This window comes from Polypterus senegalus, chromosome 1 (assembly GCF_016835505.1).
Source record: "Polypterus senegalus isolate Bchr_013 chromosome 1, ASM1683550v1, whole genome shotgun sequence".
Lineage (NCBI taxonomy): Eukaryota > Metazoa > Chordata > Cladistia > Polypteriformes > Polypteridae > Polypterus > Polypterus senegalus.
The window spans coordinates 199,125,025-199,141,356 of record NC_053154.1 but is presented as its reverse complement, the minus strand read 5'-3'; the positions used below and the strand labels follow the sequence as shown (position 1 = coordinate 199,141,356).

General features: G+C 39.4%; 1 protein-coding gene and 1 long non-coding RNA gene across 6 annotated transcripts in view; one reads left to right on the top strand and one right to left on the bottom strand.

The window, feature by feature from the left end:
- LOC120537673 overlaps window positions 1-11,426 on the top strand; it is a 96,859-nt gene extending 85,433 nt beyond the window's left edge. Inside the window, exon 3 of the long non-coding RNA XR_005635371.1 lies at window positions 11,192-11,426. This is a non-coding gene — a long non-coding RNA (uncharacterized LOC120537673). The remainder of the gene's footprint in view (window positions 1-11,191) is intronic.
- LOC120537630 (nuclear receptor ROR-alpha A-like) overlaps window positions 1-16,332 on the bottom strand; it is a 292,346-nt gene that overhangs the window by 22,017 nt on the left and 253,997 nt on the right. For all 5 annotated transcript variants that reach the window (XM_039766707.1, XM_039766717.1, XM_039766727.1 and 2 more), the window contains 3 exons: window positions 15,504-16,055; window positions 3,048-3,169; window positions 221-353 (listed from right to left, as the gene is read on the bottom strand). In XM_039766707.1, coding sequence (XP_039622641.1) covers window positions 221-353; window positions 3,048-3,169; window positions 15,504-16,055 — 807 coding nt within the window. The remainder of the gene's footprint in view (window positions 1-220; window positions 354-3,047; window positions 3,170-15,503; window positions 16,056-16,332) is intronic.

Genomic DNA, 16,332 nt, shown 5'->3' with positions numbered 1-16,332 from the left:
TTCCAGTGGCACAATATTTCACAAATATCATATCTCTTTGTTTCTCATCATAACTAATTTATAAAAGTGATACACAATCATTTATAATCAAACTTAATATTAAAATGATATTTTCATACTTGGTGTTTGCTACTGGCTAAATATTTAATGTTAAGAAAAGATTTCAAATTCAAAATGTAAAGAAGATTTAGCAAATGGTGACTAATAAGAAGGGTCTTACCTGCTTTGAGGAGAACAATCTGGTCATTCTGGCAGAGTTCCATAAAGCCATCAATCCTCTTAGCAAATTCCACTACATACTGAATGGCATCTGTCAAGCGGCAAGCACACCTCTCCCACATCTCCTCAATTGACTGGAAAGAGAAGGATTAGAGTTATCATATAGTAAGTTGCATGGTGATATCCACAATGATCCATTTATTAATACAAACAGGAGGAACAACATTTGACATTGCTTCAAGATACAAACACATACTGTATTGAAGGAGACTTTAACAGCTGCCTTTGACGTTTCAATGTGTGATTACCAACATCTACATTACAAGAGACACAGGCTCAACACTTAGCTAATAGCTACTCTAGTCTTACTCTCCAACTTTCCTGACATGTTTAATATCTGTCTTTAAGGAGAGAGTCCTATTGTAATGATCATACATGCGTGATCATACAAGGTGTTTTGTGGCTGAGTTTCATTAGGTTAAATTATTTAAGGTACAAAACATCCACAACAAGCTTGAATGCAAGCTCATGTAAATGAAGTGCACCTTATTTACCAAATTCATCTGAAACGTAATCACTTACCTAAGTATTAGGAAAGTGACACATGTCCAAAAATGATTTATTAAACACAAGGGATAGTTAATACTTTCAAAAGAAAAAAAAAATCACATTCCTATCATAATATGTCCCAAGTAGTGTGATAATATCATTCTGCTGTGTCCTTCGCAAACCTTAACACACAACTAGAGTAGTTACAATATTACCAGATAGGAATGCTATTTTTTCTTTTTTGTTAGCGTTTTAGAAAAAACACAAAATAAGTGACTTGGTCCAAGACACACAGTGGGTCAGAGGCAGGAACTGAACTAGGAACATTATGAATTACAGAGCTTTGATTGGTATGATTTGTCATTAGAAGCAATTTTTGATTGGCTTCCAGAAGTAAACTGTTGTTCTATTATAAAGTGAGGTGGTCTTCTTTTCAAAACTATTGTGTTCCTAGTGTACTGTCAAGCTCTTTGCTTCGTGCCAAGAAGGCAAATCAAAAGTGAGGAGCAATAAAGACCAGCTGGTTTGGGACTCCATGTTATTACGGTTAAGCCCAAGTAAGACGTGGTGAGAGTGTAATGATCCATTTCACAATGTTCAGCCTGTATAACTCTTGGGACAGTATTCTGGTGCTATCTAGTGGAAGAAATAACATTATGCTGTTTTTTGCCACTTTATGGTAACTCTTTGTAAACCCATTAGTTTTCATGAGTGGGGCGGAGCTTTCAACCACAACAACAATGGCAAATAAATTGGTTATCTTTTGAGCTTAGAATGCACACTGCATCAGTACAGTAGTGAACAATAGACATAACTTTCTTATTGTGCTTAACGTGATCTTTTGATATTATGTGCTTCTGTTACATGTAAAAACATTTTTGTTTTTGAAATAAATTGAACATTTTTGGCATGTTTTCCCAGGGGTAAACATTATACTAATGAGGCTACATTTAACAGCCTGGGCCCTGATCCATAGAAAACAATAAGGAATAGTATTGTAAGCACCTTACCAAACCTCTCACTAATTTTTGCTTTGCTAAAAATGAACCTGATGATTTCATAAAACAATAAAGCTCCCCCTCCATTCCTACAATGTAATTACCATTGTATTTAAAGCTCATTTCACTGATAAGTTGTTATTTATTTGTAAATTAATATATTAGCATTAGTCATACGCATAATGGGTTTGAGTTTTTCAGAATAATAGTAATTCTTAACATAATATTACCTTATGTCATGTTAAAATTAATGTATGATGTACAGGTTGTACTTCTTCATCTTATGGTACCCCTTTGGATTTACTACTTGATTTGTCTGTGCCATTAAGTAAGTCTTCTAAGGTCAAAGAGACTTTCATCACAGATTTTTCTCTTAATATGAAAAACACATTCTGATGAATGTTGCAAAATAACCTGTTTATACTGTTACCCGATTGTACTGTTATGTGGCCTTAACTGAAATGTGCTTTACAGTAGTTATCAAAAGAAAGTTGGTTTCTGCCAGGCAGGTAAGGAAGGTGTCTGTAGCTCACTTAGTTTGTAATTTGTATAGATTTTGAACTTGCTTGATACAGAGGCCAACGAGTGAATAAGTGCCAGACTATATAATGAATGGAACAGTGACAGACCCTTTGCTTAAACTTGCTGTTAGACTTGAAAGTATAAAATTAAATATTTATTATTTACATATTAAACCAATATATGAAGCCAGTCACAAGTAATTTAACTGTGTTGCTCATATTAATATATCACTTGACTGCTGGTTTGGGATGTATAGAGTGCACTCATAACTTGCCATAATATTTAATTATCATTGTATGACACCCCAATGAATCATAACTGCCATACTGTAATAGTGAATAAACATTGTGCTTATACCATGAGAAAGAAGGATGGCCGATGGAAAGTTCAATTTTATTTAAATAAGGGATTTGAGAAAAATGCATTCAAGGGTGCATATTTCATTAACTGTTACGTGCTATGGCACTCACTGTTGTATAATTTAAGTATGTTTTTCTGATTCAGATAATCTATTATGACAGTCATAATTTCCAATACCTGCACATAGCCCTCCTTGTATATTTAATAAGTCTTCATCAACATTAACATTCCCACATAAATGATCAGCTCAAGAAATAGTAAAATATAAGCTGAAATAATTAAATCCATAAACAAATCTGAACAAGGACAAACTGAAGAATGCTATTATTTCTTTCTCCTCCACATTTACAGTATATGTTTTACTCATCTCCTCGCTCTTCTCCTCATAATGGCCTATACCTTGCACTGGTAGACCATGACTTCCTCACGGGTGAACTGCTTCCACTGCAAAGCTTGTAGCTCCTCCACTCGGAATTGGCAGGTTTCCCGGTGGGACTTAAAGATGTTAGCTGTCAGTTTGTCTGGCAAGAAAAAGAACAGTAAATAAAATACATACATTTGAACGCTTTAAATGTGTAAAATAATTAGAAATCACTTCCCTTTCAATGCAAGCTGTTTTCCTAACAAATGTATGAGGGGGGTACCCAAAAATAACCAGAATTAGGCAAAAAAGAATGTTTTAATAATTTTTACTCACTGAAACGTTTGTCTCCTTCAAAAGTACTCTCCATGTGTATGAATGCACTTGTCCCAATCGTTTTCCCACTAGTGGAAACATTTTTGGAATTGCTGAAGAGGAATATTGTCCAATGCCTGTAGCCATTTTTCTCTGACTTCCTCCATGGTACAAAAACTCTTTCCTTTGAATTCATTTTTCATATGCGGGAACAAGAAAAAGTCACACGGAGCAAGATCAGGCGAGTAGGGAAGGTGACAAGAACTCCATGACACACAAGTCAATTCAGAAAGCTCTTCAATAGTCCGACAACGCTCTTTGTAAATTGCATTGTGAACCTTTTTTCATGTTTTTCGTCATTCCTAATTGTGGAAGGTTGGAAAGATCTTGGTTGGTCTTCAAGTGACATTTCCCCTCGTTTTAAACATGAAAACCACTTATACACCGGTGTTTTACTTAAAGCTTCCTCTTTAAAAGCAGTTTCAAGGATCACTACAGTTTCAGCAGCTGTTTTCCCAAAGACAAAACATAATTTAAGGCAGACTCGCTGTTCTTTAGGATCTCCCACCACAAAAATCACAGAACATGTTTGATAAGCACCAAGAAAAACCGACATGAATGCCGTACGAACAGAGCAACGGTGATTGGTAGACTGCCACAGAATACTGTAAGTATGCCACACCTAGCAGCAAAATTTGCAACCAAGTCTAGATTGCGGGCTAGGCACAGATTATGGTTATTTTTGGGTACTGCCTCGTATATGTTGTGAGCACAATATGTAGGTGTGTTTATATTATTGCAAAAAATGGGGAAATACATTAGATCGAAAGAATTGCAACAAAAGATAATTTACTAAATTAACATATTCATTTACAATACGAATTTGCATAACAAATACTTAGCATCTGTGCCAAGGAAAAATGAAGTTATCACTCAAAGCTTGAATATGAAATATTTTTTAAAAGAATAAAAGGTAATAAGAGAAAGGACTTTGGTGTACAAGTAAGATGTAAAACCTAATGCATTTGCAAATATATACTTGAAACTTTGATTAAAATTAAAAATAATAAAAAAAAAAAACATTCTAATTCCAGTGGCCAGATAACACAGTGGACAGCAACACTTCCTCAAAGCTCCAAGAACCTTAGCTTAATTTCCAGCGTGGCTGTCAAGGAGTTGGTGTATTTAGTTTGTGTTTGTGTGTTAAGCTGCCCTGGCATGAGCTTGTGTGTGTTTATTTTCACACAACCCATTTATTTAAATAAAGAATTTGGCAAGAATGTGTGCACAAGATCATAAGGTGTAATCTAAATGAATTAATACATTTTTAGTAAACTGTGAATAAGCAGTAAAAGCGTTACAGTTTACATTATCTATATTTATAAGGTGCAAAGTGTACAGCTGAACAAAAAGATGACAGTAGCAGGTAGTGTAAATGAAACAGAAAATATAAAGATAAGAAAATGAAGTTATGTATATAGTGACCTAAGGCACTAGACTGTAAGGTCTACAGATTCAGTCCATAATACTAGCTCACTATACAGTAGCTGTTTGCACAGAAACAGGCTATCCTCGGAATTCAAGTGTCTGTCTTCCCCGGTCAAGGACGTGTGAACTAAGCAGTCAACCTGGAAATGACACGGCCAAGAGATGTCTGAACAGAGTCTGAGAACGTCTACATTCTGTTTCTAAAGTGGTCTGTTTGAAAATGCCATGGAAATTAGGCAGAATGTGAAATACTGGCGTGCATATCTAGCCATGTCAAAGTGGAAATGCTTCATCTAGTTTACCACCAGAAACCGCAGTGAGCTGACTGCCTTAGATTTGTGGTTTTCTATCAGTGAAGTGAACGAGACTGTCAAAAGTCAGTAAAGCAGTGATGGGAAGATTTGGTGCTTGATTAACTGAACTGTGCTTTGTGCAGCTTTTGGGAACAGTAAAAATTAATTATGTTACATCTTGAGATCCATGCTGATTCAAACTATATTTGGCATTATTATTATTAAATTTCCCACCCACAGTACTACTTATGTCTTAAATATGTGCTTGTGATTCAACGTCATTGTGCAAAACATTCAACAAATATAGCAAATGTACTATAGCCCTCAACTATTATTGTTCCCCTACTCTTTTTTCTATAGCCTGCAGATCTACCAACTTAATTGGGATGGTATGGGGTTACTCAAAAATGACATTATATCTATCAACTCTTCCACTATATTTTTGTGTGTATGTGTGTGTGTATGTGTGTAGCGTGTGTATGTGTCTAGCGCTGACGTCCGAGGTTCGATTCCCGAGAGGGGGTGCAGTGAGTGTGTATGCCTGATGAGCCCAGAATTAGGGCGAAACACGTGTCGCGTACTCTTTGCATTATTTGACAGTAAAACTATTCCAACCATATATATAAAGATATATATATATATATATATATATATAGAGATAGATATGTTGATATTATGAACTGACTGAATGTGAAACAGCTGTATAATTATGAGATCATTATAAAGTATGGTGGTCACTTATAGCTCTGAGTGTTTAGTTTGCATTTTCAGTTTATACTTTGGCTATAAAATCAAGATACCAAGACTCCCTGTAGCCAGCCGAGGGTTACTGTTTGGAGGAGGTGGTGCCCATGGGATCTCTATACATAAGCATACATTGAAATCTTCTGTGTTTTTGGTGCATTATTATAATATTGATATTAACATGAGCTTCATTCTTCAACTTACAAATGGCAAACATTGGCATTACCACTGTATGCCAGTCATCAATAGAGACTATTGTTTTAGCATAGCTTAGTGTAAGCAAATCTTTATACAACATAATATTAAGCATATTAAATTCAAGTCCTCTATAGAGTCATTCTTAGAGTCATCTGTATATGCATGCTTCATTTAACTATGTTGTCTGACTGCTCTACTGTTGAGAATGCAGGCTATGATAAAACTCCCAGTGGAGCTGGCCGATCAGACTGATTCTCACTCTCTTAAGAAATAACGAAATAACAGTTTATTAAGTTAAACCATATGGGATGTTTAAATAATTTGCACAGTTCTGGCATCCTGGTTTGAAATTCAAGTCCAGAGCCATTAGTCTGTTTATGCAGTACTCATTAGGCTAATTGTTCAGAGAAAAGTGAGTTAAATCTAATAATTCTACAAAATATAAAAGAGCCACTAGGGACAACATTTAGCTGCCTAAGGAATGTGAGCTTATTTTTGCAAAATATTCAAAAGTCTAATTATGCTTACCACCAAAAGCTGACTCCAGCAAGTGCATCTTACCCCATTATCAATTCACCTGAGCTCAACACTAGCACTGGGCACTTATGTGATGTTGACAGCATTCTTTGTTTTACGGGTAGATGATTAATGCACATGCACAATAATTTACAATTATCATGATTTGCATTTATTTTTTATTCTTTCAGGTCTAACTGAATAATCATCTGCAAATGGCTCGAAGGAATCTTGTGCAAGGTTCTCTCTTGTATCATGCAAGTACAAGATAGAAATTCTAAGTTTTTTTTAACAACATACCTGCACTGAGCATATTTATACTAATAAAAGGCAAAGCCCTCACTGACTCACTCACTCACTCATCACTAATTCTCCAACTTCCCGTGTAGGTGGAAGGCTGAAATTTGGCAGGCTTATTCCTTACAGCATACTTACAAAAGTTGGGCAGGTTTCGTTTCGAAATTCTACACGTAACGGTCGTAACTGGGACCTATTTTTCTCCTTATACTGTAATGGAGTTGAGCTCGATGGCCGTGGGAGGCGGAGTTTCGTGTGACATCATCATGCCTCCCACGTAATCACGTGAACTGACTGTCAACGCAGTACATAGAAAACAAGGAAGAGCTCCAAAAAGCGCTGAAGAAAACATGCATTATACAATTAAGAAGGCAGCGAAACAATAAGAAGCGACCGAGTCGCACATAAAACCATATTCATGAGTACAGCTACTTCGGAAACAAAGCACGGTGTAAACCTAAAGTTTAAATTAAGCTCATAGACAGGCTGCCACTGGCGTTTGTCATGCCCACGGCTAATGCGGGATACAAGTTTAATGAGAGGACGCAGGATATAAACGAGAGTTTTGATCACTTTGTAACTAAGTTAAAATTGCAGGTGAAGGGCTGTGCTTATGCAAATTCTGAGAGACTGTGTTTGTGGGGGGATTGACAGTTAAGGCGGGTGGGGGAGTCACGTCATCATCTCCCCTCCCATTCACCTCATTTCGCTCTGAGCTGAGCTCCACAGCTAACGCAGTCTTGCGGAAGCAACTTTGTGACGCTGCCACCAAATACTCACAGAAAAATCCACAAGTTAATACACACGCTGTCTCTAGAGTTTCTCCACACTCTGAATCCTCCAGGCACTACTTACAAAAGGTTACATTGACAATCGTGTTACGTTATTTTTAAAATGTTTCCTTTTCTTAGCACAAGCACAGCTGAGAAGCTTCGATGCATGTGCTCCATAACGCGTTAAAAATAACGATTTAATCACACTTTGCATTCCAAGCAAAGGGGAACTTCTGTCAATGCATGATTTCCTGGTACACCGATTACATTGATGCACACATCAGAGCTACAAAAATGCAACAGTCGGAAGAAATCGCGTTGCTAGGATTGATTGGAGGAAAATTTCATTTCAAAAGACTACCCGACGGAAGCCTTGATAAAAGCGTGGTTTTGTGCACATATATATATGTGGATGTATATGTATATATATGTTTATGTGTGTGTGTGTGTGTGTATATATATATATATATCATATATATATATATATATATATATATATATATATATATATATATATATATATATATATATATATATATATATATATATATATATATATATATATATATGACAGCAACACCCATGACAATGTCAATCATGTTACGTTATTATTAAAATGTTTCCTTTTCTTTTTCATTACTTCTTTAACACACTACTTCTCCGCAGCGAAGCGCGGGTATTTTGCTAGTTTATAATAAAATGTATTAACTGGTGGATTTTTACATTTTGCCATTGGTGGCTGCTTTGTATAAGCATAATTGTAAACAAATGTATTTTATGTTCTTTTGTATATTCAACAAATTAAATTACAGTAAGACAAAACTGAACTTTGTAAGAAATATTTCTTAGAGTATCTGTTGTGCATATGAACCCTAGCGCCGACTTTATTTGTTGCCCACTTATGCCTTGTTTTCTCACTTTCTCGAGTTTGAACTGAATCAATACCAGCGAAAGAGTTGCCCAAGTCTCAGTCATTCGGCACTTCAGCAGTATCAAACTAATAAGACTAACTGTTCTTGTGCACTTGATTCAAACCTGCAAACTAAATACATGATTCTCACTGATGTATGTTTCCAAGAAACTGTATTCTTTTAAATTTCAAACGTAATTAGTAGGAGTACTGGGAATTTTGGCTATAAATGTAATTTCACCCCATAGCACATCCTGTAAAAATGGTCTTCAGTCAGATTTGAATGTAAAAATTTGATCTGTAATCTTGTACCACTAAAAAGTTTTGGAGGGTTTATATCAAAATCAATAATACACATTGAATCGTAGTTTGCTTTAACTTATTACATATAGCATTGACATTTACTGATTGCACACTTACATGGTGCATGAAATAAATAGAACATTTAAAGTTTTGTAAAGAAAAGAATGGGTGAAAAGAAATAATATTGTGAACTATGTACAGTGTGCACTTCCTCTTTGTTCTGTTCCTGAGTTTCACAAGCATTTAAACTGACTAAGGCATGCCATCTCTCCTGTGGGATGGGATGGTACGCTGGTACTGGCACTTTCCTGTTTCTGCTTTGTGAACCACAGCATTTTCCTCCTGGCTGTTGTTCACAGTTGTGTTTCTTGTCTGGTCTATTTAATTTTGTTTCATTTAGCTGTATTAATGTTTCTTTCATTAACAATGTATATTTTTCTAGGTGTGTGCCCTAGGTTATGACCCTTGGGCAGGTGGCCCCACTCTTAGGGAGCCACCCACAAAACACATCACCACCAGGAATGGCCCTTCATCCTATTTAAGGGAGGGCCTCCCATAGTTCCTGGCGGTTCACTGAATGTGCTGGGAGTGGAGTGTTATTGTGCCTTTTGCTATTGTTTTGTGATTTCCTGGATTTTTGAACCTGTGCTCTGTTTTTGACCTCACCCCTGGAAACTGTAGGAAACAATGTTAATTGACCGTTTTGACCACTGCCTTGGGATGCTGTTTTGGAACTTGTTTGAGGTGACTGTCTTGCCTCTTCTGGCATCTCCTTTGTGCTTGCACAGGCAATTTGTGAAAATAAACCTTTTATTTTTATCCAAATTTAACACAGCCCTTTGGGTTTCTAGTCGGGGTATTTTGACAGTGTTTTCCTCCATCTAGTGGGCAACCTTGGAAGTATTTTATAACTGTGCTTTTGGAACTCTCCAGATCACGATAGTTGTGACCTCCAATGGGACAGCCCAGTTTTCCACAATACTGCATGTACTGCACCACCAAGGGATCCAGGCCAAAGCCCACCAACCCCTTCAAATTTGTATGCATTTTATTCCACATCATGAGGAGTAAGAAGCTGACAGATTAGGAGGTACTGCATGTGCCCTCCACTTAGCTTCTGGTAGTGGCCTTCATTTGCAGCAACTGCATTCTTTGCATAATTCCAGACTCAGTGCACAGCCCAAAAAAAGGATGTGGGGCTTTACAATTCCATTATTATCAACAAAAATAGACAAATACAAAAAAAATGTGTTGGCTAATTTTCTTTTTTTTATAATGTCACCAAATTTCACTCAAATCACTCAAAGCACTTTTGAGAGTTTGGGGTATATAGTTATTCTGTGGGTTACTTCTAAATATTCACATATTGAAATGTCTTTTCTTAGTGGATACATACCGTCCTAGCTGTAAAATCCTGGCAAATTCCTGCTTTTTAACTAAATGACAAATAGTGCTTTTGTTGATGAAAGAATAAGTCATTCAACTTTGCATTAACACACACACACACTCATGTACTGCACAAAAAATTAAGGGAACACTTAATCATTACAGTCTAGCCAGTCTAAGTCACTTAAGATTCATTAACATTCACATGTGCCATCACAAGAAGGCTTGCTATGTCTCCCAGCAAAGTCTAAAGAGCATGGAGGAGATACCAGGAGACAGGCCAATACATGAGGAGAGCTGGACAAGGCTGTAGAAGGGCTTCAGCCCAGCGATGGGACTGGTATCTGCTACTTTATGTGAGGAGGAGCACTGCCAGAGCTCTACAAAATGACCTCCAGCTGGCTAGTGGTGTGCTCATTTCTGACCAAACTGTCAGAAACAGACTCCATGAGGATGGGATAAGGGCTCATCATCCTCTAGTGGGACCTATGCTCACAGCCCATCACTATGCAGCTCGATTGGCATTTGGCAGAGAATACCATAATTGGCAACCCCACCATTGGTGCCCTGTTATATTCATAAATGACAGCAGGTTCACAAATAAAACCATTTCAGGTGACTACCTGTTGAAGCTCATCGAGAGAATGCCAAGAGTGTGCAAAGCAGTAATCAGAGCAAAGTTGGCAATTTTGAAGAAACTAGAATATAAAACATGTTTTCAGTTATTTCACCTTTTTTGTTAGGTACATAACTCCACATGTGTTCATTCATAGTTTTGATGCCTTCAGTCATGAAAATAAAGAAAACACATTGAATGAGGAGGTGTGTCCAAACTTTTGGCCTGTACTGTATTATCACACATGTGCTCATAGGAGGCATTCAATGGGCTTAACTAAAGATGTAACAACGGGTCAGGGGTTGACGAAGTGCACTAATGTCTTTTCTTTCCCTCTATGCAGATCATCTAATGGGAAAACCACCCGAAGCCAACCCCCAGGTTACACTTCCATCTACGGACCACACCTTCTTACTAACCTCATTTCCACCTGTTCCCGTTGGACCCTCCTCTTCCTTCCCACTGACTATAAAGCCAACCACCTGCCGTTCCCTCGCAGTTCTGTTCTGGACTCGATCCTCAGAGACTACTCGAAAGAAAAGCACACAATATATGGGGTGGATCCCCCAACCTTTTTCTGGCTATCTTGGTTTTTTTTTAATTTTTTTTCACAGTGGCAAATTTGGCAGGATTACTGTTTCAGGATGTCAGAGGAGCAGGACCTGAATGCGATCCTCACAAACCTGGCTACAGGTGGTGAAATCGGAAGCAAGAACAGAAGTACATCTAACCTTGCAACAGGGCCAACCCTGGGCTCCCCCTCAGGTACTTGTGTCACTAACTAATGGTGACGATATTAACACTTAATTCCTTATCTTAGTATTAAAGGCATTTTGACCCTGATCAGTCGACTCGCTCCTAAGCCTCTGAGGTCTGGTGGAAAACTGGGAACTGAGTAAGGCCAGAGATTAAAGCCGCCCAGACGATTGTCAGACAGTTGGCCTATGATGCTCTGGTGACCGCCCTGCCCGACTATCTCGCCCCTTTCCAGTTCATAGGCAGCCATTAAAAAAACATGAAGGCCCTCATCGAGGTCATTGAGTGGCACAGGGCAGTGTCCCAGACCAAGAGGTCCGAAAGGCCCACTCATCTAGCCCAGCAGTGACGAGGCACACCTCTGGACCCCAATGCCGCAATGTGAACCTGGCCATAACATCCATGGAGAAGACCACAGTGACCCCCCGCTGTTCCAAATGCAAGGAACCTGAATGCACTGTGCCTGCCTGCCCACTCTTCGGTGAACTGATGGATTGCAGTTGGCCCCAGGAAGAGAGGTATTGTGCACTAGTTAAACCTCTGTCTTTTCCCCATAGAGAAGTGGCTATAATTAATAGGCAGAGGGTCACCACTCTAATCAACTAAAGGAATAAAATTTCCATTGTTGCTTATCATTTTGTGTTGCCGTGACCAGCATAACCTGTATTCACGGGGAAATGCAAAACTATAGCACAGCCTGCCTCGTGTGCAGTCGGCTTCGGGAATAAGCTGCAAAGCCTCATGATGGCTGTTACATCGGATCCACTGTACCCTTTGATCCTGCAATGAGTCTGGTCTAAAAAGCAAAAGCGGTCACAAGATTGCTACTCTGCCTGCACAGTTAGGCCTACTTATGGACAGCAAGAGCACATCCCAGGCTGCCTCCTTGCCGTGTTTACTACTGGCACCTAGAGCTGCCAAGTGTGATGTGGTAAACAATGTGATGGCGCTGCTGTCCACGCCAATAGACGAGGAAGTGGTGTTGTGGCCCAAAACCATGCACCTATCCTCTAGCAACCTTACAATTCCAGTTTAAACAAACACTTTGCTCCTTTAAACGGGAGCAGTGGATCAATGATTTTTTAAAGAATGCTATTAATGCAGTCTTCATGGTAAATGGCCAATCCATGCACCATCCCATGCCACAGCGACTGCACTTTGTAATCAACAACGACCTTCTCTATTGGGTTGCAGAATACGAGGGTGATACAGTCACGATTCCTAGTCCTACAGACTTTCTGGTGGTGGGTCTGTGAGCTAGTGCACAGCCATCTCTTGGGTGCCCATCTGTGAACCAAGAAAACTTTAGAGTGCATTAAGCTTCACTTTTACTGGCCAGGGATCAATGAGGAGGTCCATCACTTCTGTAGCTGATGGCCTGAGTGTTAATTGCAACAGATTTTTTGGAGGGACCATGCTGCTCTTGTCCCCCTTCCCTTGATTGACATCCCCTTTGAGAGTATTGGGATTGACTTCATAGTACTCCTTGAACCCTCAGCAAGAGGACGCAAATATATTTTGGTCCTCCTTGATAATGCTATCCTATTCAAGAAGGCTGATCCTCTGCATTCAGCCAATTCAAAAACTATTGCACAGGAATTAGTAGGGGTCTTTGCATGAAACAGCTCTCCTAAGGAAGTCCTGATGGACCAGGGGACACCTTTTCCTTTGTAAACATTCCAGGAGGTGGCCAAATAACTCAAGGTAAAGCATCTAAAGAACTTGGTTTGTCATCCCCACGCTGACGGCTTGGTAGAGTGATTCAACCTGATTCTCAAACAGATGCAACGTAAGGTGATCAGCGAGGACGGGGGGAACTGGGTACCAGTTACTCCTCGTCACACTGTTTGCCTACCGGGGTGTTTTCCAGGCCTCCACATTTGTTGAACATTTGCTTGGATGACAGCCCCAAGGGATATTGGATTCCCTAAATGAGGGCCGGGTTGGAGGAGGCCCTCCCGTCTACTAATATCTTGGAATATATCATGCAATTACGTGATAGATTGAAGAAAATATGGCATATACTAAAAGAGCACATTGTTCATTGCCCATTGTTACAACCATGGCATGACATTTAAGGTGTTCCACCTGTGAGACCGAGTTATGGTCATTGTTCCTGCTTCCCACTCCAAATTGCTGGCACATTGGCAAGGCCCTTATGAAGTTAAGGAGAGGAAGGGGCTCGTCGACTGTTTGGTTAAGCAACCTAATTGTCAGCAGAGCGAACAGATACACCATATAAGCTTTCTGAAAGTGTGGAAGGATAGGGATCTTGATCCCTCCTCTGGTCAGCACCATTCAGTCTTTGCTCAGAAATTAAGCCTTAGCTTTGGCCCCAATTTGACACCCTCTCAGTGACAGGAGCTCAAAGCAACTATCCTGTCTGTCCCAGAAGTGGTGATCAAAACACCTGGAAAGACCTCTCTGGTTGAGCACGACATTGTGATGGAACCCGGGGTAGTCATCAGGGAGTGCTCTTACCAACTTCCCGAAGCAAACAGTACAGAAAAAGAACTTGAAATCAAGAGTATGCCGGACCTACGGGTAATTGAAGAAAGCCACAGCCCTTGGTCAAAGTAGACAAAGACAAAGTATGCAGTGTTTGAGAGGAAAGCCTTGTGATCAAATGGGCAGTAATGTAGTTGAGGTATTACCTCCTAGGCCGTAAGTTCGCCCTTTTCATGGACCATGCAGCCCTACAGTGGATGGCCCTACACAAGGAGTCGAACCCACATGTCAGAAGGTGGTTTTTGGACCTCCAGCCTTATCGTTTCACTGTCGTTTATCATATGGCTCTCTCCAGGCTAACGGTGGTGCTCATTTCCGTGTTCACGACCTCTCAGTTTGGGATGCCCGACCCAGTGGGTCTGGGCTGGGGGGCATTTCATACAGGTCAGGGATTCACAAAGTGCACTAATGTCTTTTCTTCCCCCCTCTGATAGGAAAACCACCTGAAGCCAACCAGGTTCCACTTCCATCTCCAGACCACACCCTCTTACTGACCTCATTTCCGCCTGTTCCTTTTGGACCCTCCTCTTCCTTCCACTGACTATAAAGCCAACTACCTGCTTTTCCCTTGCAGTCCTGTTCTGGATTGAGCCCTCAGAGACTACTCAGTGGCAAATCCACCACTCTTGAAAGTAAAGCACACAATATATGGGATGATTTTTGAAACCTTTTTCTGGCGATCTTGTGTTTCTTTTACTATATATACAGTATACACACATTTGTACACAAACATAAACACACATGCTATATTTGCAAGTAAAAATTTAGTGTACTGTGTACACAACAATAATCTTGATCTTGACCCGGAATTATTAATTTCTTTGTCAAAAGGACAATGGTCCAAAACAGACCTTAATGCCGTGTGACAGCTATTTGGCAAATAAAGACAGTGATGGTGTGCTGCTGCAAATGACGAAGCCTTCACAGTCACTGGATTTAAACCAAATGGAGATGGTTTGGGACCACCTTCAAGACTATAGGAGGGAAAATGCAACTACTGTACTTTGAAGAATGTAAAGTTTAATTTAGTTTTCGATGTGTTATTTCATACAGTAGCTTTGATATCCTCAATATTATTCTAAAATGTAGAAATAGTAATAAAAAATATTAAAATAACCTTTCTGTGACTACAGTAGATGTGTCTAAACAACTGACTGGCATTTTATACACTTTGTCTATGTTTTGGTTTTTAGAATATTACATTCTTTCTCATTAGTCTTTTGTTTAGTTTTAATTTCTCTTTTGAGTCACATCTGATCCCCAACTGTTAGTTTTCTCAAATGAAACACTGAATAGGATGAAATTATACCAAGAGCAGTTACAGAGTTTTATAAAGTACAAATATGTTGATACAAAGGTGCTTTTGAAAATGTAACATGCAAAACACTTACTTATTTCAAGTTCCATGGTGTTTGGCTGTTCTGGAGAGCTGATGTAGAAGTCGACAACGCTGGGCAGCCTGATTTCTTTCATATCTAAGCCAGACTGGTCAGGAGATGGTTGACGTGTCTGTGAAGGGCAGTAACGGCTCCTGATGCCTTCTGTCTTTCCTTTTCCTTCTTTTGCAAACAACTCTTCTTTTTCCAGACAAGTTTGGCTGCTGGACACAGGTGAAGATGAGGTTCCTGTAGGCCCATAGCCTAAAACTGAAGTCTGGGCCTCATTTGGAGAACAAGGCAAACATGTCAAACCTTCACTACCATAGGCTGAAACTTCAGAATCAACAGGGTCACTGGAAATTCCTTTGAAAGAATAGGTCAGAGCAGCAGTCTCACTGTGTTGGCTCTGCCCATTGCAAAGCTCCTTGCTAGGGTAGGTGATCACAGCCTCTGCCTCTCCTGGGCTGTGCTGGTGCTGCTGCTGTTTCTGTTGCTGCTTGTGTTTTTCTACTTCTGCAAACAAGCTGTCTCGCTGTCGCTTAGACATACGGCCAAACTTCACAGCTGCAACACAGCACCAAAAACAAATTTACATGAACATCAGTGGGTGATTTAACTAGCCAGAAAACTGGGGACTCGTATGAACTACAGTACATGCTGTTTCTGTTTTCAGCAGATTATATTTGTAAACATGTATAATCCTCTGAGACAGTGTAACAGGAAGCAGGCTACACAAAAATAATTGGAAATTAAACTGTTCATTGCAAACCCTGCATAGTCTTCATCTGAAATAATGCCTGCTGTTATTTCTGTACAACTAATCATAGCTTTGCCCAGGAAA